At 32.9% G+C, this 23,933-nt stretch overlaps 2 protein-coding genes across 2 annotated transcripts; both read right to left on the reverse strand.

Moving 5' to 3' along the window:
- Positions 1-1,517: 1,517 nt before the first annotated feature.
- LOC125066490 lies at positions 1,518-2,807 on the reverse strand. Its single transcript, XM_047674577.1, has one exon. It carries the CDS (start codon positions 2,785-2,787, stop codon positions 1,552-1,554), a length of 1,236 nt encoding a protein of 411 aa, XP_047530533.1. The 5' UTR covers positions 2,788-2,807; the 3' UTR covers positions 1,518-1,551.
- On the reverse strand, positions 2,802-6,804 carry LOC125066424. The gene is made up of 2 exons (XM_047674492.1): positions 3,040-6,804; positions 2,802-2,879 (listed from the first exon to the last, which is right to left on the reverse strand). The coding sequence occupies exons 1-2, from the start codon at positions 6,802-6,804 to the stop codon at positions 2,802-2,804; spliced, it is 3,843 nt and encodes a 1,280-aa protein (XP_047530448.1).
- Positions 6,805-23,933: the final 17,129 nt, after the last annotated feature.

The raw sequence follows: 23,933 nt of genomic DNA on the forward strand, positions 1-23,933 counted from the left end.
GGTCGTATTTTCATCATAGATGCAAGATTTCCCTTAATTTTACTAAGTTCCATTATTTATTATGTCATAGTACTAATACAATTTGCTTTTTAAAAAAAAATAATAATAACGTTTTTTCTTATTAAATTGTTTTCATTTTAGAGTCACCGCCTCTGTAACGATACTTAAAAAAAATTAAGTATTAAAAAATGTTAACAAATTGTTGTTCAAGTTCGTATTTTTATAAATTATTTTAAAGCAAATAAATAAATAATATTATTATCTATAATCCAACTTTACAACTATTTAGGTATTATAGGAATTTTCAATGACAACATTTTAAATATTATATTTTTATCTAGTAATGATAGATAAACATGAACTGTTTTCTTAACTGTAAATATTTGCTATAATGGTAAATAAGAAATTAACTTCTGTCTTTTCTTTAGAATATTTTTAAATGTTCTGATCGATGACGACCACTAAATATACAGTGATTTGTTGCACTAAAACCTTGAGTAAACAATCAATATTACGCAAGGTGACAACATGAGTTAGATAACTTTTTATAGATAGTTATTCCTTATACAAACAAATACCTTAAGGCTTTACCTTCATTTTTTTTCTATTACATTTATAAATTTGGATCATTTCGGAGGTTTACTAGACATTATATATTTTTTTATATCAGAGACAAAACCCTAATTTCATGTGAAGTTTGTACGGACATACTTGTAATCGATGACATAAATATGCTGGAATTATTTATACGATAGCATTGTAAGCTAAATAAATATAACGCACTCATATACACATTCAATTATTTTTATGATAATATATTATGAAGTTTAATCAAGATAAAACCATTTCAATTGTAATTTATACTGATATTAAAAATGCGAAATTAAATCTGTCTGTCTGTCGCTCTTTCTTGAGCTAAATTTAGTATTAAGCAGGCCTGAATTCTAATAAACGAAATAGGCTACTATTTTAATGACCAACTACTAAAACGCGAATGAAGCCGCAGGCAAAAACTAGTTATTTATATTCATATAATGCTTTGACTATCTGTTTCTGTTTACGGAGGCAAATTTTCATGACACCATATCCCTTATATCCGATATTCTTAGCTTTTTTTATTACATTTAAAAAAAAATATATATATAAAGGTATTTGTTACATTACAATACTACGGCAATAATAGGAAGTGGTCATATAGAAAGAACCAAGCTCTTTTTATTCATTATTATTTGTCTATTACTTAGACACTGGAGTCCGATACCGGACTCAATAAAACAAAATTTGCTTGAAAAACTTGTATAATATGTTATTGTAATCTAGTACAGCTTGTATCGTTAGTTAATAAGATGGCTTATAAGTAAGTGAAAAAAAACAAAAGAAGGAAAACAACACACTCGCGATGACACATTTTTTTTTATAAAAATGTTGTAAAAAAAGGTTGATTGAGAAACTAATGCTATTTAAAATTATATCAATGATCTGTATTATATATACAGATAAATTAGTTGTCGTAGGCGCGAACATCATCCCCGCCGTTAAAATCACCAGATTTTAACCCTCAGTTTGATTCTCTGTTACTGGTAGAGGGCTTAGTCGTGTGAAAGGTCTTCGAAATGTCCCTCGAGTCGTTTGAACGTCCGCCACGCGACATACACCGTCAGCGCCAGGGAACAGCTTACTGATGCGCCCTACACGCCAACACAGTGGTGGCATATTTTCCTCTTGCAATAGCACCAGGTCTCCAAGCCTCAAAGGGATGTCAGGAACGCGCCACTTTGTTCTCTGTTGTAGCTCTGCCAAGTACTCGTGCTGCCATCTTCTCCAAAAATGTTGTCGAATTTGTTCGAGCCGTTGGTAACGTCGGAGACTAGAAGCCTTGCAATCGACGAGATTCGGTGATGGCAATGCGGTTAGCGGCCGACCAAGCAGAAAGTGCCCCGGGGTGAGGAATTGAAGGTCATTTGGAGACGAAGACATAGGACAGATGGGACGGCTATTTAGTATGGCTTCAACTTGCGCAAACAGGGTGCCTATCTCCTCGTATGTTAAATGCGAATTGCCCATAACACGCCTGATGTGAAACTTTGCGGATTTCACTCCAGCCTCCCAGATGCCACCAAAATGGGGAGCATAGGTAGGAGAAAATACAAATTTAATTTCTTCCTCACTACAAAAGGAATGTATGGAATTCTTATTAGATTTTAAAAAATTGCCTATTTCTTTCGAGGCGGCTACAAAATTTCGGCCGTTATCACAAAAAATCTCTGTAGGCCTTCCGCGACGGGCCACAAATCTACGTAAAGTTAAAATGAAAGCTTCTCTTGAAAGGTCGCTGACAGCTTCCAAGTGCAAGCATTTAAACCTCAAACAAACAAAGATACATAAATAACATTTTGTTGTTTTTGCTCCGCGTCCCTTTCGATTTAGGATAAGGAAAGGACCAGCCATATCCACACCAACACTACGAAACGGGAAGTCCACCGTAATACGCTGTGAGGGCAAGTTTCCCATCAACGGAGTCAAAGTCTTGCCTTGCACCTTCCTACACTGTAAACAATTGTGCACAGTACTTCTCGCGAGGCGCCGGCCATTAATGGGCCACACATAGTTCCGCACACTAGCGAGAAGCAACTGTGGACCAGCGTGTAACTTATGCAAATGCTCCCGCTCAAAGATAAGTTTAGTTAGGTAGTGTGATGAATGTAATAAAATTGAATGCTTGCTCTCAAATGGAAGCGACGATTGGTCTAAGCGACCTCCTACACGTATCAATCCACTAGCATCCATGAAAGGTGTAAGAGCTATAATGCTAGACCGAGAACTGATTGTCCTATTTTGAGCCAATAAGCCGTATTCGACAGGAAATGATTCCTGTTGTGCTACGCGACAAAGCAAATGAAAAGAGCCTTGCAATTCTTGCACAATTAATGCTTCTAGACGCTTAGACTTAGGATTTCTTAAATTGTAAAGAAATCGCAACACGTATGCATACACTCGCTTAAGTCGATTTAATTTAGAAAAGTTATGGAATTGAATTACCGATGAAATGCTATTATCTAGATTAGCAACATTTGCTCTTAACTCTAGACCATTTAAGTCTTGTTGAAGATTTTTGGACAAGGTAGGCCAAGATGATTCGTCTTGCAATAAAAACTCCGGACCAGACCACCACAAATTATTATTCCTAAGTTCTTCAGGATACGCCCCGCGGGAAATGAGATCAGCCGGATTCTGAAAAGTAGGAACATAGCGCCAACACCCAACATCGGTTAACTCCAGCACCTCTGCGACTCTGTTGGCCACAAATGTTTTAAGTTTTCTAGAGCTAGTGTGCAGCCAAGCAAGGACGACGCTAGAGTCACACCAGTGAATCCTGCGTTCTATAGGAAACCTCAACGAGTCAACGACTACCTTACATAGACGAGCCGCTAGCACAGCGGCGCATAGTTCTAAGCGAGGTATAGTGCAGGCCTTCACAGGTGCAACTTTCGATTTAGAACATAAAAGATTAACACTTACGTTGTTTGCTGCATCTACAGACTTAATAAAAATGCACGCGCCGTACGCTCTCTGCGAGGCGTCGCTGAAGGAATGTAATTCTATTATAACTGGTAAGTCGCATAAAACCTTCCTAGGTATAGAGATTGCAAATAAAATATTTAGAGTATTATAAAATTTAAGCCAAGCCCTTTGCATATCATTTGAAATTTCGTCATCCCAATCAACTTTATCTAGCCATAACTGCTGCATAATTAATTTAGGGATAATTATACAGGGGGACACAAAACCTAGTGGGTCAAAGATTTTAAAAGATGTCGATAATATAAATCGCTTAGTTATTTTCTGAGTACTAGGAGGCATGTCAAAAGAATAAAATAAGCAATCTGTTGCTGAGTCCCACCCTAAACCGAGAGCGCTGGCAGACTCACTTAAAACCAGTTTATCAGAAGAGCTTGAAGAACAGGACTGCAGAACTAAAAGAGAGTTCGATTTATATTTGCGTAAATTAAAGCATCCTGCCTTTAAGGCCTCCGAGACAGATTGTTGAATGCATTTCAATTCATATTCGTCATTGCAGCCAGTAATTAGATCATCCACGTAAAGGTCATGTTGTAAAATAGTTTTCGTGAGTGGATCCTCGCACTCCTCCCCCAGCTGCCAAAGACAACTCGTGCTCAAATAGCTAGCACTTGCGAAACCGTAAGTAATAGTATTAAGTCTCAGTGTTTTGAGAGGCTCACGCTCATCTTCTCTCCATAAGATAAGTTGTAAATTGCGATCAGACTCATCTATCACAACTTGCCGGTACATCTTTTCTATATCCGCGGTCAGGATGTACTTGTACAGGCGAGCCCGAACTAATATGGAAAACAAAGAGTCTTGAATTTGAGGCCCAACCATCTGTATGTCATTGACAGATACGCCGGAAGAGGTGCGAGCAGATGCGTCAAACACCACCCTTATTTTGGTTGACTCACTGTTCTCTTTGAACACCGGATGATGAGGCAAGTAGTAACATAAATTCAATGTAGGACTATCGAGTGTTACTTCCGAGAGATGACCCAATTCTGCGTATTCCCGGATAAACGCTATATACTGAGATTTGACCTCAGGCTGTCTCTTAAAGCGCTTCTCTAAATTATAAAATCTTTTCTTGGCCATGGTATGTGAATCACCAAGACAGTCGGGTGATTTAAACAAAGGAAGTCTCACACAGAATCTACCATTGGACAAGCGACGGGTGTGTTGCACGAAATGCCTTTCACATGCCTGCTCGCTGTCATTTAAATGAACTTTAGAAGGAATCTCCTCTATTTCCCAAAACCTACTCATTTTAATATAAGGATCATCATCACCTTGTGCAAAATTAGTAAAAACAGTATTACACTTTACATTATTATTAGTTTCCTTGCTATACAAAGGCACAGGACCACCAATAAGCCAGCCCAACCTTGAACTGTGTAATCTAGGACACCCTGGGCCCAATGACTGTTGCTCAGAGCCGATTATGTCCCAAAACAGATCCGAACCGATGAGCATATCAACTTGAGACGGTTCATAGAACTTGGGATCCGCTAGGATAATATTGCTAGGAATTTTAAGTGAACTAATATCAAAACTAGAATTAGGTAGCGAACTAGTAAGTTGGTTCATGACATAAAAGTTGGATGTAACATTAAAAGACGTATTAAATGATTTAATTTGAACAGCACAACATTCTGTGATAGTTCCTGAATAATTATTACCAAAGCCAATGACATTCGTAGAGCTTAAAGGAGTGACATCTAGAGACAATTTTCCTTTCAAATTTAAAGTTAAAAATGAGGTTTGGCTACCACAATCTAATAAGGCACGCACGGCTACCGATTTACGCGTCCTTGGATTGACAGCCTCAATCAGAGCCGTCGACAGTAGGACTTGACTAATATTCTCATTACAAAAGTTAGCTAGTGTGTCGACGGGGCTAATATTGCTTACAGCACTAGTTGTATTGCCTTCGATATTTGTAGTAAGGTGCAGGAGTGAGTTGTGCCTTTTTTTACACTCTCGGCAAGGACCGAAGCGACATTGACGAGAAAAATGACCAGGCTTCAAACAATTCTTACATAGTTTCAATTTAGTCGTCTTGGTTATACGATCACTAACGCTCATCGCCTTAAATGATGGACAATCAAATATCTTATGCTCAGTGGAATTACAACAAGCACATAAATTAGAAGGAGACTGTCTTTGTTGTTGATTACTATTAGTGTTGCTGTTACTAGTGCACGCATATAACTTCAAGTGTGAACGTTCCGGTTTAGCATTAGTAGTAGTCGCGGCTCGCTGCTGACCATGAGATTTAGAAGAGCTCTCAGCCCTACTGCGGTGTACTGATTCTAGAATGGATGCACGATCGTTCAGAAACTTGTGAAAATCTTTAAACGTGGGTGTATCAGTTGACATCGTATTACGGTGTTCCTCCCATCTCATGAATGTGTTACTATCTAGCTTAGATGAAACCAAATGTATGACAATAACGTCCCAATGCTCAGTTGCCTGTCCTAGATTGGACAGTGCACGCAAATTCTTAGTCACGTGATCGACTAGGAAGCGCAGCGACTTTTCAGATTCTTTTTGTAGAGCGGTAATATTAAAAAGCGAACTGAGGTGATGATCTATTAATAAACGTTTGTTGTCATAACGCTGTGATAGCAGGCTCCAAGCCTCCGCATAATTATTGGAAGAAACTTCGAGATTCGCAACAGTACGAGCTGGTTCCCCCTCTAAATATGACAGTAAATAATGAAACTTATTCACGGGGCTAATTCGACTATTTTCATGAACTAGAGATTTAAATGTATCTCGAAATTCCATCCACTTAAGATGCGAACCATCAAACTTAGCAATGTTAATTAACGGAAGCCTAATACCGGTTTCATTATGGTCGAGCCCACAATGGCTTACATTATGATAGTTACTAGATTCGTGGTCACTGTCAACGTGACTCTGCACCTGCAACAGTGTTTGAGCCGCCACAATATTGCTAATAAAGGCCCTCTCAATGATTTCTCGTTCTGCGAGCTCCTCGTCTAACTTATTATAATTAATAACCTCAATGTTGCTTTGTAAATCATCAAATTTAGAAGATAACGCTTCAAATCTACTAAGCTTAAGAGTAAGTTCGGCCCTTTCCGTCGTAGTAAGCGTTTCCAACTTATCGAATCTATCAACATAATTTTTAAACTTGGTTATTTGTCCCTTAATAGAACTACGCTTGGTAATTAGTTCCGCCAATTTTTTTACGTCGTCCTCGATTCCCATCGTAAAATGTTAAAGATTATAGCAAAATTCGTGAGGAAGAAATCAAATTAAGTTTAAAACTAAAAATAACGAATGAAAATGCTCACGCCCCTTTCCGGTGGCATCTACCGCACTGGAGGTCGAGGAGATGCCTTAGCGGGCACAAACAGCGCGGCGACGTGGCGGTGCGGCGCTACGGCGCGGCGGCGGTGGCGGGAAGTATCGGTCCCGCTCACTATCACGGCACCTCTGGAATATTCGGTGGAATAATCACCACACAGAAAGTCACGTGGGACACAAGAATGACGGCGTTTAGGGCTTCATGAATAAACAAAAAGAATTAAAGAGGCACCTAAGCAATGGTAAATTTAGTTACGGTCGCTATATCGACGATAAAATTTACTAACGGCAGCCTTAAAAGTACTAAAAAAGGCCAATTTAAGATTTAACAACTATATTTGATATTAATCTCTGCCTGATATTGTTTAAATATAACAAGTAAACGGAGAGATTACTTATTTTCTAGAGAGAACTCGACAATAAAATCGAATGACGCAATACCTACCATAGCTTATTCGCAAAGGCAAAAATATAATTACGTATTATCTATTATGTTTGCACAAGTTAACACCATTAGAGGATGTTCATAAAATGATTGAAGAGGGATTAGGGCACTGAAAGGGACACTTAGCTGCAATTATAGTCTGCTGCGCTGTGAGTAGTCCAATGTCCAACGACCGGCAGTGCTAGCTCCGTGGTTCCTTTCAAATGTGCACAAATGTTCCGTGGGCTCGTTCCTCAATACTTGACTGGACTCGGTGCGGTGCTGCCCGATAGCTGATTGCTATGGCGCTGTTGCTGACCAATTCCAGCAGGACTCCAAGCTTCCACAATCAAAATGCTTGAATCGATATTGTCTTCGACAGATTTTGTCCTGTCACGGTCGCCAATTATGTCTATTACTTAGACACTGGAGTCCGATACCGGACTCAATAAAACAAAATTTGCTTGAAAAACTTGTATAATATGTTATTGTAATCTAGTACAGCTTGTATCGTTAGTTAATAAGATGGCTTATAAGTAAGTGAAAAAAAACAAAAGAAGGAAAACAACACACTCGCGATGACACATTTTTTTTTATAAAAATGTTGTAAAAAAAGGTTGATTGAGAAACTAATGCTATTTAAAATTATATCAATGATCTGTATTATATATACAGATAAATTAGTTGTCGTAGGCGCGAACATTATTTGTTTATTTTTGCCCCTATAATTTGTATAGATAAAACTGTTCGTAACTAGTAATCTTTTTTCAGTAGTTATGTTATCACTAGAAAGTAACATGCGCTATAATGATTAGTTCCAAGTATAATGTATGAATATTTAAAAATAACAAAGTCAATAACTTCTATTTTATTTTGTTTGCTATTGAGATATAAATTATAAAACCGGCCAGTAACGTTTTTCCTCTCTCTAAAATTGTTTCTTTGTTAAATCGTAACGATTTAGAAAATTGCAATTAGGAATCTTTTTAATTTTTCTGCACATCTGTGTCAGGAGCTCTTCAAAATGAGACCATTACTTTTTTTTTATATGTTAACTATCGTCCCATAATCACTGGAACAAAAAAAACTACTTACGCTAATATAATATAGAGGATAATGTATACAATTGCACAGATTGATAGGTATTCTAAAGCATAAGGTACTTAGCATTATACAATTTACTGGTTAATCTGTCGACCTGACTATAAATATGAGCAGTACAATATTTGATAGTTTAATAAAAAATTCAATTTTTCTCATATTATGTCAGTATCTATCAGATATTCGTAAGGAATAATATATAATGATAATTAATTCATAAAAGTAAATTATTCAACTTGTTTAAGCGCCACCTATCGCGTGTAGCACGAAATACTTAGGAAAATTACCGTTCGTAGCTCTTTTTACTGTAGAGGACTTAAAAGACTCGTTTAATTCTATTTAGTTTTATTTTATCGTAACAGATGACGTTGGTAAAAAGTTTAAAAAGTATAATATATTTTACTATGTGGCCTTGACAGTTATATGTGATTCAATACATCAATGTTTATTAATTCATTATTTTTATAAAGAACAAATTCATTACACAAAGTCAAAGTTTTATGTATATGCATAATATCTTTATCATAATAATCCCAACAAATATATATAATGCCATATGTTCCCAGTGTTGGACAAAAGCCTCATATAGAAAGAATAAAAATGTGGTCACCACGGAACGCCTAGCAAATATGAAACCTCGAATTTATATAATATTATTGAAAATTATATACCATAATATATAATTTTTAATTAAAAATTAATATCCAACTGGTCGGCTAACGCCTACTCTCCCTTCTAGGGGAATGTTAGGATTTTATCCACCATAGGATACTCATGGGGCAAAACTCCAGTGACATTAGACAAATACAGGTTCCTTCAAAAACCACCCAAAAAGTTATATACAGAGACTTAGATTAGGCCGCACAAAAGGAGGAATAGGTTTTATTGGTATACAAAATTAGAACAATAGTCTCAATAACCAAGCTAAAACAGTATTTCATGATAAGATAATAAATACTACAATCCATAAATACATAACTGAAAGAGATAAAAAAAATTACTCTACTTAACTTACATAATATAAACAAACAACTAAGCGAGCAAATATTTTGTAAAGAACTGAAATTAAGTATGTTGTCACAAAAGTCATTGCGCTTCGACGGAGTGGCTGCACCGTGGAGAGATATTTCCCAAGACAAATGCATTTGTGATAGCCGTAAAGGATCAAATAATATACACCCGTAACAATCAGAATCAGAATATCGCATATCCAATTTACACGCAGATCTATATGGGCGTTCTCTCTGCTGTCCAGAAACAATTCAGCATGTAACCGGTGCTTTCAAGACGGTCGTCAAAAAGTACAATTACAAGCACAGGCACGATCAGGTAGCAGATAAACAACAACAATAGTTAACCCAAATCAGACCCATCAATATAAATTCATAACAAATTAAGTATCGTTATTTGAACACCAACCATGTAAAGTTCTAGAAAATAATAACCATAGAATTTATTAGGACAGAACGATCGTTATCGTCAAACCCATACATTATTATAGACCGGACATAGTAGGAGACAACGTAAAAATATCATTGCAATATGTAGCACTCACGACTTAGTCAGTACAAACAGTGAAGAAGTTATGAAATACATATGAATAGATACTGAAAAAAAAACAGTGGTCCATAAACACAGTCAAAAATTATCAATAGCTCCCTCCAGTACAGGCATTATCCCAAAAACACTTAAGACCAACCTGAATATTCTCGAATGTCCAAGTCCACTTTCGCACTACAAAAAGCAGTCTTACTTAACACCACACGTCTCACTCGGAAGTCCCTCACATTGCCGTTTCCAATTTAATATTTATAAGTCTATTTATAAGCCTACGCTTGGTCTTGGCCCACGTGATATTTATATTAACTCTGTAAAACGGAGATAAAAAAAAACTCATTAAACAACCGATGAATAAACATTCGTATTTATTCATCTTAAGATTCAATTTATGAATAAGATGATAAATTTATTTTTCTGATTGATATGATAATTATAAGAGTTGCGGAATCAAGCATGATGTCACCAAGACTTAATAAATGTTTCAGGTAAATAAAATTAAATCAAAATAGACATAAAGATCACAAGTAGGTATTTAAAAGATACAATAGACGCTTTTATTATCAATTAAAGGTAACAAGTATTATTTAATTACAATCAAAGTACTTTGTACCACGTAAACAATGCGGTCAATACTCATTACACAAATATATTAAAATCGTCAAAAACTAGATACATAGAAAGAGTCGAACACTTCAAACGAATTTACAAATTCCTGTCAACAAGAGCGCCTGTAAACAAGGGTCTGAAGCTTTCAAATGTTACAAAGGGTAATGCATTCGCCTCTTGTATGGGAATGAGGCTGCGGAACCACTGGATTTCATACAGGGATATGTAAAAACCGTAACATCGAATCGCTTTCTCTTTATGCCCTAATGACGGATTTCCTGCCACGGTTTTTATGTTTCGAGTGATCTTCACAATCCTTATTTTTCTCTGGATTTCTTTTTCATTTCAATTCTTTCGTTCTCATTGTATCTCCAATATCAAATGGATCACCCATTCTCTTATCTGCTCAACTCATTGACCAAATCCCACCCAATCTCAGAAAATGAAAGCATTTATGCGGAACCATACGAAAATTTGGCTTGTATTTATATTTTTATCAGAATATATTCACGGGTGTAATTCGTTTAATTCATATGATTTTGTTTGTGCAGCAGAAAAATATTTTTTCGACTAATATCAAAAGCGCATTTGACATTGTGTTAAAACGTATATTTTTTTCGAAACTAAAGTAGGTTAGCCAAATGACGTTATGACGTTCTTTTTTCATTATATATTGAAATATTAACTTAGTGTCGTGTTGTGTATTTTTTTTTGAGATTATGATTAATATATATTTTTTCACGATGAATAAATTAAGGATTTGATACAAAATAATTAGTTTGAAGTTAGTCGTATATAAAGAAATTTTAAATATACATATCGTTGATATACCTTTTATCTTCACGTTTGCCTTATCAATAAAAAATAATAAAAAACCTATGAGAATGAATATAATTGATCATATTTTTCTCACCAAGTTGATGATTTTTAGTAGTAAAACCGTGTTGAAAATTTTCGTTACATCATTATCAAATCATTTATGTTTAGTATTTGAGATCATGACGATGTGATGGTATCAATATCACATTCAATAGACAAAAACTTTTCAAATCAGGTTCACCCTTGGATTTGGCTTACGTTCCTTGGTTGAAAGTTGAAGCTGTAATAATTTTAGCAATAAAAACATCTCATAAAAATATTTTACTTGAATATGCGATTAGTGCGAATTACGTATTAGATTCAATATTTTTATGTTTAAATTTTTAATTATTCAACACCTTTAATTAAATTAGGTATGATTATAGATAAAATTATATTTTAAGAATCTCTCTATCGCGCATAGTTGGCAAGTATTTCATGGCTTTTCTCAACTGGTAATAGTCAGAATCTAAGTTAGCAAATACAAATATGCTTTATTCCTCGGCTACTAATATATTTATCGATTCATAATATTGTGCACAAAAATATCAGCATGGCTAAACTAGATATTCTTGTTGAGTTCCAAAGTTATTTTCCTAATTCTTTTTTGTTGTTTTGGTTTGTCCTATTGATTTTTAAAGTTTCCACTTGGTCCACAGGTTTGGTCACATAAGACAAATACATTTAAAACTTTAAATAAGTTAACCTCAAAGGTTGTTTCAAAATAAGGTAAAGAAATAGGAACCTACTAACAAGGTGCGTAAGTGAATTGAAGGTCCGTTGGAAAGTCAACACATGTTGTTACATATTTGGATTGTCCCAGCATTCGTGAGGGTAAGGTTTTATTTGAACGCAAGTGGTTATATGTAAATAAGTTTACCAGAAAACTTTCTACGCGGATTTTCTCTTTCAATTTAATTTCAGTCGGCGTTTGTTTTTTTTTTTTTTATAATATTCAATGTTTGTACTATATTCATAACATCCTGTATAAAAATATACAATAAAAAAAACTATAGAGGTCGTATAACGTTTGGTTATGTTGTGTGTGACTATAACGAAAAGTAATTGTACTTTTCGTTACTGTATCATTTTCATTTTCATTCTTACCAAAAATCCTAACTTTAAATTTTATAAATGTGAAAGTTTTGATAGATCGATTTTATATTCTGGAATAGCATTGGGATCCTGGATTTAATCCGGAAAAATGAACAGTTCACCTCAGATTGATTTGTTACCTAACACCTGCATCACGATCCCAACCTTCCCATTATATATAGCCTACGCAACGAGCAGAAACTAGTGGCAACTGAAACTGAATATTGTACGTATAGAAATGAAATTATGACTATCCGACGCGGAATCGTCTCTAGATGATTACAGGATATTAACTTTATGAATTGTTTTGATCCTTACTCGTTTATCGGGTGCCAGCTAGTACTTGTAATAAATGAGAACATGATTTTCGTTGCTACTTCCACATCTTAGCTCTTAAAATATAAAACGTACGTCGTTAGGGATCCAAACACAAAGTACCTAACACATGTTCCCTCCAATCCTAGGCAAAACTGCGGTGAAAACTAGTGCATTAATAAAAAAGACCGATATATTGGAAATTACTGAACAGCAACTACTGATAAGCTTGCAAAATTTTGTATTTGATCTAGGCGAATACTGAATACTGAGTTTTGCAAGTCAGTTAAATGTTTTTGGTTCTTCCGTTGGAATTATTCTTATAAGGCTTTACAGTATATGATTCTACTCTATTTCTTCCTCATATCTACAAAGTCGATTTGAATTTGTGATTTCTATGATCGTTGCTTTTGTTTCGTTCCAGTGGCATATTTTTGAAATTTCTTGAAATATCTCAGAATTTTATATGGAGATTATTTAATAGTTCAAGCTGTTCAATAGATCAACTCTTTTAAAATAAGTTACCTCTCGCTATTAGGTAAGCACAGCAACTTAGGTTTTCAAATCCATTGATCAACGTTAACTTTAGAATATTTTACTTTTGTAATTTATTGCATACTGTTTTATACATATTTAAATATGTATGTATGTATTTAAGTATTATTTTATATAAAACATTTAATTTATTATCTATGTAAGTATCAAGCTAAACTTCAAACGTATACTTGACATAATTTCGACCTGTAAGTGTGCTTTATACACAATTAAATTATTATACACCCTACGTAATAATAATAAACGAAAACTACTCCACGGGTTTAAATTTATTACTCGGCGAAGCTAAAAGTATTTGCGAAATATTATTATAGAAGCGAACACCTTGCCGATAAAAGGTTAAAATTAACTTTGTCGAGACGGAAACTTGGTGTTGCATTTTGCCTTTATTTCTCGTGTTTATACAAAGTTTATCACTGTATCTATCAGAATTATTATTGTTGTTATACGTGATATTGTTACAGAATAGTATATGATGATGAGAATTAGTTACGTAGTCCAAAATATACTATTTCAGCAGTATTTAAACCATTAGCTGTCTAACTTCCAAACCATGTATGTCGGAACTGCATGTGATAGTAAATAAGAATTCCACTGAATTTAAAAGAATTCCTAAGAAATTCAATATTCCAAAAAATCTTAATGTTAAAGTTAGATCATTTATAATAAAATAATGATTCATGTCGAAGCAACTAGGTTTTTTTTGAGGAAAAAAAGAAATATCCGGTGTAATATTTTAAAATCGAAGACATATTATTTCAAATACTAATACGAAAAAGTAAACATCTAATCCATCCTATAAAAGGATATACAATTATCCTGTAATGTATGTAACCAAGTAATATTATTATTATTAGTAGTAGTAGTAGTAGTAATAATAGTAGTAGTATATGGCATTTTCACTACGTTTAAACTGTCTCCACACTATGTTGTTGTATAAAAGAGAGACAAACTATAAAATACACCTTAAATTAATAATTTCATAGTGATAATTAAAAAAGTAGCAATTTCCTAGTTAATTATTTCTTAACAAATTAGTCTTTAGAAAATGACCTCTTTTTCAGAAACTAAGATACTTGTATCATTGAAGATTTTTACAGTCTGAGGGTACTCATCAAGTTGTCAAACAGATAGAGTGGGCACCTAGTGTTTGCCTCCGCTAATTGCTTTGAAGGAGGTCGAGTTTCCACATTGATCTCCAATTCTAACTATAAAAACCTTAATTAGTTCCCTTCTACTTGAATTTCTTACTAAGTACGTAACAGAAAAAAGTAAATATTAATTCTCTGAAATTTAAATTTTAATAATGATTTTTAAATTGACTGGAGCTTTCATGTTAAAGCTTTTTAACTTAAATTATTTACTTAAAATACAGAGTATTAGCTACCGATCTCAATTTTATTTTAAATGTTTGTTTAGCGGTTGTGATTATTAAAATGAAAGAAATGACTATTAATATTATAATCTGTTTTGAATCAAGTGACGTCTCAGCTCACACGAAGCTAATACGTATTACATATCCCAAGCGCAGCCCAAAGTATTTTTGTTTTTATCATCATCCTCCTGCCCTTATCCCAATTTTACTTGGGGTCGACGCACTTCTTTGTCGGACGTCATCTCACAAGTAACATTTTTTCTAACCACATCGTCTTTCACGCAATCCATCCATCGTTTTTTGGTCGTCCCCTACCTCTGTATCCATCTACATCCATGCTTAAGACCTTCTTCACAACATTGTTCTCATTCCTCCAAAGTATTATTCATATTTTTATTAAAATTTATTTAAATATTTTGTTAAGAGTAAGACTCTTAACAAAAAAAAAAAAACAAAATAAGGCTAAATATCATAAAAATATGCAACATATAAGTGTAGTTGATGTTGTTTTTTTATCATATAAGCGTAAAATAAAGTAAGGTAACAGCCTATAAATGTTCCACGGCTGAGCTGACACTTAATGTACTTTTGAAGAGAAGTTTTGGAACTTATTACACCAAGCGGTTTTATATGTGTTTTTCTCTACCTACACGTCCAGGTTACTTCATATGATGAATTATAAATGTAAGTAATCTGAAAACTGTGATTTTTGTGTATTTTTATACTCAAATGCTTCTATGACCCACTGCTTCGCCAAAACCTTCTCTTCAGGAGAAGGCTTGAAAATAATTCCACGATTCTGCTTCGCTGTGGCTTGGTGGAATATGACGCATGTGGAAGGATTTCAGTGAAATACGATCAACGGTTTTTGGGTAATTTGATGCAAGTTTACGGTATTGATGATCATCTTCTGTTACGTATTGTGTTTACTGACATAATTATATTACCTTAAAATAATAAATACATTACTATTTTTACCACAAATACAATAATTTCATATAAATATCATAATACTCAGACTATGACAAGAGAGCTCATTGAAATTAATACACAAAATGTAGACTTCATATATCTTAAGGATACATTTATGCTTTACGCCAAATCAAATACGATCACAAAGAGTTCAAGCGCAGGGTCAATACTATTACGAGCTCTCAAAGCCTTGGGAGTGTACCAGTGCTAATTTAAGTTTATTACTAAAAATTATGTGATAGTTTGTTAGTATAGATTGTTATATTATAATAATCAGTATAGTTACGAGTATGTACTACAAGTAAGCAAGTGATATAATTATCATTGGTTTGTTTAGATGATAGGGCTGTTAAATTTGAACCTGTTTGTGGTGCGTTTAATCGTCTGGTATTATCAATACGGATAATGCCAGACATAGTTTTCTAGTGATATTACCTAAATAACAACTACGAGGAATAAAAAAAATGCGTATATGCGAGTGAGAGTTGACTTTTCATAAATGTCGGTGAGATAGTAGCTTATTTTATAAATTTTCCATAAAAAACACTAAAAAATATTATTTTTTTTTTAAATATTGTGGTCAACAATTCATTCACTTAAAACGAATTCCATTTATTTCTGGTACCACCGAATGAAAATTAATTGGCAAACCCGTAAGGTCTGACGATAGCTAACTAACTGTACAAACGCAGGTGGCTTGGTCATTAGACATACACGGATACTAAAATGGCAAAGACTTTTCCGACCTTCTTTTCAATTGTCGGTTGCTACCTACAATTGTTTTAACAAAAAATATATCTGTGAAAAAATTAACGATAAATGATTTTATGTTGCAATCAAAATACATATTTTTTATACAAAAAATCATTTTATAATTTCCTCTTAAGGTATGATACTTCGGTATGTTTTTCTATCGTTTGAGTAAATTAATATTTATGTAAGAAATATCTGTAAAAAACTCTCTTCTAGACTTTCTGTTATCCATCAGCCAGTCAGAGTTTTATTTGTTGATATTCATAGGAATTACTATAAAAGATTTGGTATGTAGGTTTTTCATTTATTTGACAGTCTCTCTCACGGTTAGCATTGAAAAATAATATAATGTTAGTAGATGTACAAATATTATCACTTATCGGGAACTCCGAATTATATAAATTCATAACTGTTAATATTTAATGGGTCCTCAGAAGTCGTAATTAGAGTCCGCTACTCTAAAGATCAAAAGCTTTTTGACAAATAATTATAGACACCAAATAATGATCTCCCCTTCTATCACTTGAAAATGGTGTAATGATTGTAATAAAAACTATAATTATATTTAAGAAAAAAACACCTTTTTAAAAAAAAATAAAATATATTAAGACATTTAAGAATAGCCGAACAAATTATTTGAATAAAACAGAATCAATAAATTAGAAAATAAGCAAATATATCAAAGAAAAAACAAAAATGGCTTTCAGATTCTTCTTTCTATTTACATTCGGCAAAGTTAATGCAATATAGCAAAGTTTTGGTAGTAAGAGAATAACGTTTTTGGACTAAGGCAATTTCAAACTATAAATACTTAATATACTAATATAACATAGAAGATAAGTTTTGTCGTGCATCATTTTTGTCTACATATAATAAAATTATACAAGAAAATTTCATTATAAACGGTCTTCCCCCGACTTATCATGCGTTATCACCGATAAAAATGATCAAAAATTATGGCGGTACAAGGGTTGGTCTCATGGGAACTTGTTATCGAAACATTCGTTTGCTTCTTGTACAACACTGACTCGGTGTTGGTATGACAAAATATTTTTAAAAACTTCGTTAAAAGTTTAACTTTGGAGAGCATATTCACGAAGCGGAGGAGAGTTATACATATATTTAAAAAAATAGATAAAACAGATTGATGGAAATCCTCACGTCATAATTTTAGTTCAGAATATTTTAATTTAACGATAAAAAAAAATCACTTGATCCTGATTTCTACCGTATATATTTTGAATTCGATTCGTCTATATTGATTAAAGTCTTCATTAAAATATATGTAAAAATAATAAATACAAAGTCCAAACGAAGTGTGTCAGATACTCTATTCTTAATACCTTGTAATCCTGGGGCTTTCTATTATTATAATCAACACATGTAAGACCATTTTAGCATGGAAATTTAGTAACCTTTGTTTCAACATCTCGTTTGTTCTAAAGATATTTTAAGTCATGATAATTGACAATGATTTGGGATTATAGGTTACGCTTGGGCAGCTATCGCCCGTTAATCATATATATACAGCCAAACAGAATTACTTAGAATATATGTGTTCCAATTTTAAAAACGAGTGAGCTATCATGAATACAACAAGGGCATACCTTAATTTTCTAAAAGATTCTTAATATTTTTACAGCCTCACTTTTACGTCATTTATCTACTTATGGCCCCCACATGTCAGTTCTCCTGCTGGGCCAAGGTCTTCTTTTCCTTTTGAGGAGAAGGTTTGGAGCTTATTCAACTACACTACTTCAATAGTGAATACACATGTGGCAGAATTTCAATAAAATTAGACACATGCAGGTTTCCTCGTGATTTTTCCCTTCACCGCCAAGCACGAGTCGAATTACAAAGACAAATTAAGCACATAAAAAAATCAGTGGTGCTTGCCTGGTTTCGAATCCGCAATCATCGGTTAAGACGTAAGCGTTTTAACTACAAGGCCATCTCGGTTTTATCGGTTATCCCACCTATTGTCAATCATAACAAAATATTCAAGTTTATTATTAATATCTGTAATTTATTTTATACCAATAATACTTATATTAATTGGAGTTTTTACAATAGTATATTTACGTTTTGGTAAATTATATTATATACTTCATCTATATTAGCAAACTCTCTTACTGACCGTGAGCCGTAAAATTGAAAAAAAAGCCCACTAAGTAATACCATAATTGAAGTTAAAAGACGGAACAAAATCGTTCAACACACTGGGTACTTTATATCATACTTCCTAGTTTCTTGAATATACGAATTCTTTTGTGTAATACAAGGTGTGATCCCAAGGGTACCGTATAACAAATTTATTAAGTTAACATCGTGCCAAAGCTTATATTAGCCGAAAAAACTTCTCAAGTGATTTACAACATTAATCGGCACGTACAGGACCCAGCAAATAGCTGGGTCAAGTTACCGATATAAATATTGAAACAACATTTATATCAGCTGTTAGTATTCCTATTGCGTTTGGTTTTAGGTTACATTTCATAGGTAAGACACTCGGGAGTAAGTAAATTATGCCTTGAAGGGTAGTCCCATTGTTGACGTAGGGTGTGCTGTCGGTGAAATTATTCCTTTATTAGTAGCTGGTGTAGCAAAGAATTCTCGTATGACATAGAAAACAACTGATCTTGATACATTAACAGCCTGTAAATATCCCACTGCTGGGCTAAGGCCTCCTCTCCCTTTGAGGAGAAGGTTTTAGAGCATATTTCACCACGCTGCTTCAATGCGGGTTCAATATACATATGGCAGAATTTCGTTGAAATTAGACACGTGCAGGTTTCCTCACGACGTTTTCCTTCAGGCCCGAGCACGAGGTGAATTTTAATCACAAATTAAGCACGTGAAAATTTAGTGGTGCTTGCTTGGGCTTGAACCCGAAATCATCGGTTAAGATGCACGCGTTTTAACCACTGGGCTCTTTTGATCTGGATCTTGATAACTTAGAACATATGGGTATGTAAGATTAGCTCAAAAGGTCAATGAAACGATATTTATCTGTATATGTTTATTTTTCAAAGTAAGAACTACAACGCTTATTTTCAGTAATTACTAATATTCCTATTTACCCCTCCAATTAAGTTTAAAGGTTGTGTTAGGATTGGAGACGACAAGCCCAGGATTTAACCTACTACGACTTTATATATCCTTCGCTATTGACCATTTATTTATTAACACTCGTAGAAAGATATTTTAATAAAAACACCGAAAAATATCTCCGCTAGTACATATTTTTAGTAAGTTTATACAATGTACGACTTAAAATTATTTCTTTGTACTTATGTATAAATGAATCACGGTATGTAACTTTGTTCAGTTATAACTCATAAATCAAATAACTTTTGAAGGCACGAAGCGAGAGTTCTTACCGAGTTACATTGCGGCTTATATTTGAAATACTATGTACTTATATTGGCAGATATCAGCAGCACTTGTTATTCAAGTTAATCAATATACTTATAGGTTTAACATTAATAATATTTAACCATCTTGTTGATTTAGATGTGGGCTTATAACGAAATAGATCTAGAAGTCCTGGGTTTAAATCCCGGGTCGAACCAATTTAAAACCGATCGGGCTTTTCTGTCACAAAAGTATCAGCAGCAGCTCGGAATCAGAAAGCTGGCATTTCTATAACGCCATGCTTCGACAATCACTAAAATGGATTCGCCACGATTGTTGAAATTCGTATAAGGAAACGTTATGACTGTGTATAAATGAATGTATATAATATTAAATTGTTAATTTTTGAGTGACTTATATACATAGTTGTTAAACTAAAATAGGTAAGTATAATTTTGGAAATGTAATATAGCCAATAAAGTTATATTAAATTAAAACGAGGCTTAATATAAAATATGGTTGTGATCGTAATACTGTAACAAAATTTCCAACGAAACCATTTGAAGGCGCTCAGGAAACCACTACAAAGAGTAAATTGGTTGGAGGAAAGCTAACCGCGGTGTTCTTTGTAAATTCCTTCAGCTGTCAAAGACGAAGTTTTCTTGTACGTAACGTGAGAAATTTTATAATATGCGTTAAATTTTGTCGAGATCGACATATAATTTTTGAAACTACGTTTTTAATTATAATGTTAGACTTTTGATATTAACGTCTAACAAAAAATATTTTTCTTTTCTAAATGAGACTTAAATTATTATTACTTTCAAACTGTATTTTCGTATAGATTATAAATGTCGGATTATGTTTAAGTTAGGTAAGACAATGAGACTATAGATATGTTATTTGTGTCATGATTATAAAAAAGAGACTAACTTGACATTACCTTTGGTGTTCCTACCAACGAAAAATTAAACTACTACTGCCGTTAATACTACTATCGTTAATATAAATAAAAAAAAATGATAAAAAATAAATATCGGAATTACAACTATTGGGAAATATTATAAGCACTCTTGCCACCATTCCATGCAGATTTGCACACTATTTTAAATTTTGATCCACGTTTACTTTAATTGTTAGTCTTTATTGAAAAGCAAATTTATTAAAATTTTACAAAAAAATATCCTTTTTCAAAATCACTGTTTAAAATAATGCCTGAATTTGCTTTGACACAACATTTATTAAATTTCATTAAAATATTTTCTAGTGGCGCTTATGACCTTAATCTAAAAAAAATAGTCATTGTCCTGATAGTTATATCCATCACCAAAGAAAGAAGTCCGGTAAATAATTTTTATATAAATTGCCTAAACTTTATCATTGCAAAAGTTTCGCACAGGTGTTATTTACACCAATCTTCGCTTACGACCTTCCGAAATTCCGTTCGACCTTACTGACAATAAATATTAGAGCATTTACATCCTCTTATATTATTCTGAGGGCGTCCGAGGGTTTTGGACATTACGCTGAGTAAGACGTCAGACCGAATTAAATCTTGCACGAAAACACTTTCATGTTTTTAGTACAAATTATTTGAAAAAAGGTTCTGAAATTTATTTTTTCGACATTAGTCTCTGCGAGTCTTCTTACTTGGTTTTTATGGTTTCGTTTAGTAAGGAATTTGATTTAACTGTAAATTATTTTCTCTTTTTCCGTGATATAATGTTTATGCCAAATAATTTGGTACTTAGCAGTTGTAATTTATGCAAATGTTTATTGTAGTACAAGTTTTAATAAAAAAATATCACACGATAATAGCAATTTTCCGAGTATTAAGTATAAATTCGTTGAAAAATGAATAACAAATATTTTAGGTAATAAACCATGATTTTCACCAATTAAGCTTATTTATTCAGCTTTACAAATCACGTTTTATATTTCAAATTTCCATTGACATATTGACATGACAGACTGATTTTTATGACAATATTGCTAGGATGTGCTTTAACAAGAATCATAATTGTAAATTTTACATTTTAGTAGTATATCGGTCTTTCAAATCTAACAAAGACAAAATTGTGAGCCAAATTTCGGGCCAAATTTTATAAAGATCTATAGACCTATAGATACCTATTTTATTGCTTACTACCAGGTTAGTTACATAATTATATTTTATTTTAATAATAGACAATTATTTTTTTAGTTGATTGTGATTTTTTATTTAACTTCTCTGGTGGAAATTATAGATAGATTTTTTTTGTCCATCTATGTGTGTCTTTACGTATTTATTGTTAATATAAAATTTAATTGATCGTTATAACGTATATAACGAATTTACTGAAATTAGTTGTTATTTATAACAACTAATTATATTAAAATCGTTATATAAGTTTTGCAGTTATTTAAATGTTCCATTAAAGGTTTAAAAGTGATTAGTATAAATGTTTGAATTAATGTATTTTGATTGTAATTAATGTTTCATTAGGAATTCTGTACTTTACAATGTTATTTGATGCTTTTAATTAATAATTATTTTCAGCCATTTGCTTATTTATATAAAGGATCATTCTACTCAGAAGCATTGTTGTTAAAGAATCAATGTAATCCCAATCATGGGATTCCTCTGACTTATATCAAGGAAGATATCCCCGTAAGAAGATCTCTCCATAATATTTTATTTAACTTCGCTTAATAAAAGTCCATTCCACGAAACGAGTTCCCAAAGGAAATTGTTATTGTGCGCTAATTGGTTATTGCGCACGACCTTTATTAAGCAAATCATTTCATAGGGTTGTCTTATAAGCCGAACTTGTCTCGCTTGTGTCTATCCATGTAATTTAAAATGTTTAAGTTAAATATTTTTATAATTTGTTTTTAACTGGTCACCCAAGAATTTGGTATACTTGATATAGCTATACTAATTCTAAGTCACGTCTGCATGAATTAATTTCAGCCGACATGGCTCTACTCAGATGGACGTGACAAGAAAACGAATGGTAAATCTCAGAAGATTTGAAAATAAGAATGAAATAAGTAGCTCATGGTTTCGAAATGAAGTCCGTTAATTAAACGCGCAGCCCAGCTGAGTAGTCAAATATATGTGTCGACTGAAAATGAATTCTACCTACTTGACATAAAGTTGATATTTTATCTAAGTTAATGGTGTAAATTAAAAGTTAAAATAATATTGCATCATATTTTCCTTTATTTCCCGGGAGATGCATACTTTCTATTTTAGTAAATTAATTAACTTTTTAACGAATTTTGCGCCATTCGTCATAAGTACTTAATAAATGAATAATGTCTTTTGAATTAAATTACATTTTTATTTAACAAAATAAGTAATATAACTCGTTCATTAGTCTATCATCAGTCGTTTATTTTGTTTTAAATTTAGTTCTAAGAAAATACAACTAGAATAGAAACAAGTTGTATTTGCTATATTTTTTTAACGAGTATCTGAGTTTCGCTTTCCGGCAGTCGTCACATTCGTGGAAAAAACATTAAACGTAAAAAGTTAAGAGTTATAATAAGTTTATGGATATGAGATATTCAAATTACTAAAAAAATAATTAAATATAAATGTCAAGATGTTGTATTAATTATTCAAGAATAACAAGGTCATATACATACATATATACATACATACGCTTATCTCGTAAAATCTTTTAATCTTCTAAAGTTAAATTAAGCGAGAGTTCCTTTGTATACACGCTTCCAACGAAGTATTTCTATCTCAAACAACTCACGATACTTTCGACTTTGGACGAACAAACGTAAAAGTTCTACCTTTTTATACCTATTTTAAAAGTTTATCCATAAAGTCTATTGAATTTAAAATTAATGATATATTAGATAGTACGATATGTATGATTTTTATTGCTTTTATATGTCACCAGATATTATTGTAGCTTCGATTTGGTATATTATGAAGCGCGGTATTGTTATAGTCTTGCTCTGTTGAGTAATTGCTTTTATTTTGGCACTAAGTAAAGCAAGTTTTCATTAAGATTGTAATTATCTACTGAGGTAGAAACGAAATGTTTATTTTTTTATTTTTTA

This window comes from Vanessa atalanta, chromosome 9 (genome assembly GCF_905147765.1).
Source record: "Vanessa atalanta chromosome 9, ilVanAtal1.2, whole genome shotgun sequence".
Taxonomy (NCBI): Eukaryota; Metazoa; Arthropoda; class Insecta; order Lepidoptera; family Nymphalidae; genus Vanessa; species Vanessa atalanta.

Coding starts and splice junctions, on each gene's coding strand:
- LOC125066424 (XM_047674492.1), bottom strand. CDS start 6,804: ATGGGAATCGAGGACGACGTAAAAAAATTGGCGGAACTAATTACCAAG. Junction 2,880..3,039: donor TAGATAATAGCATTTCATCG/GTAATTCAATTC, acceptor TTTGTCGCGTAG/CACAACAGGAATCATTTCCT.
- LOC125066490 (XM_047674577.1), bottom strand. CDS start 2,787: ATGGATGCTAGTGGATTGATACGTGTAGGAGGTCGCTTAGACCAATCG.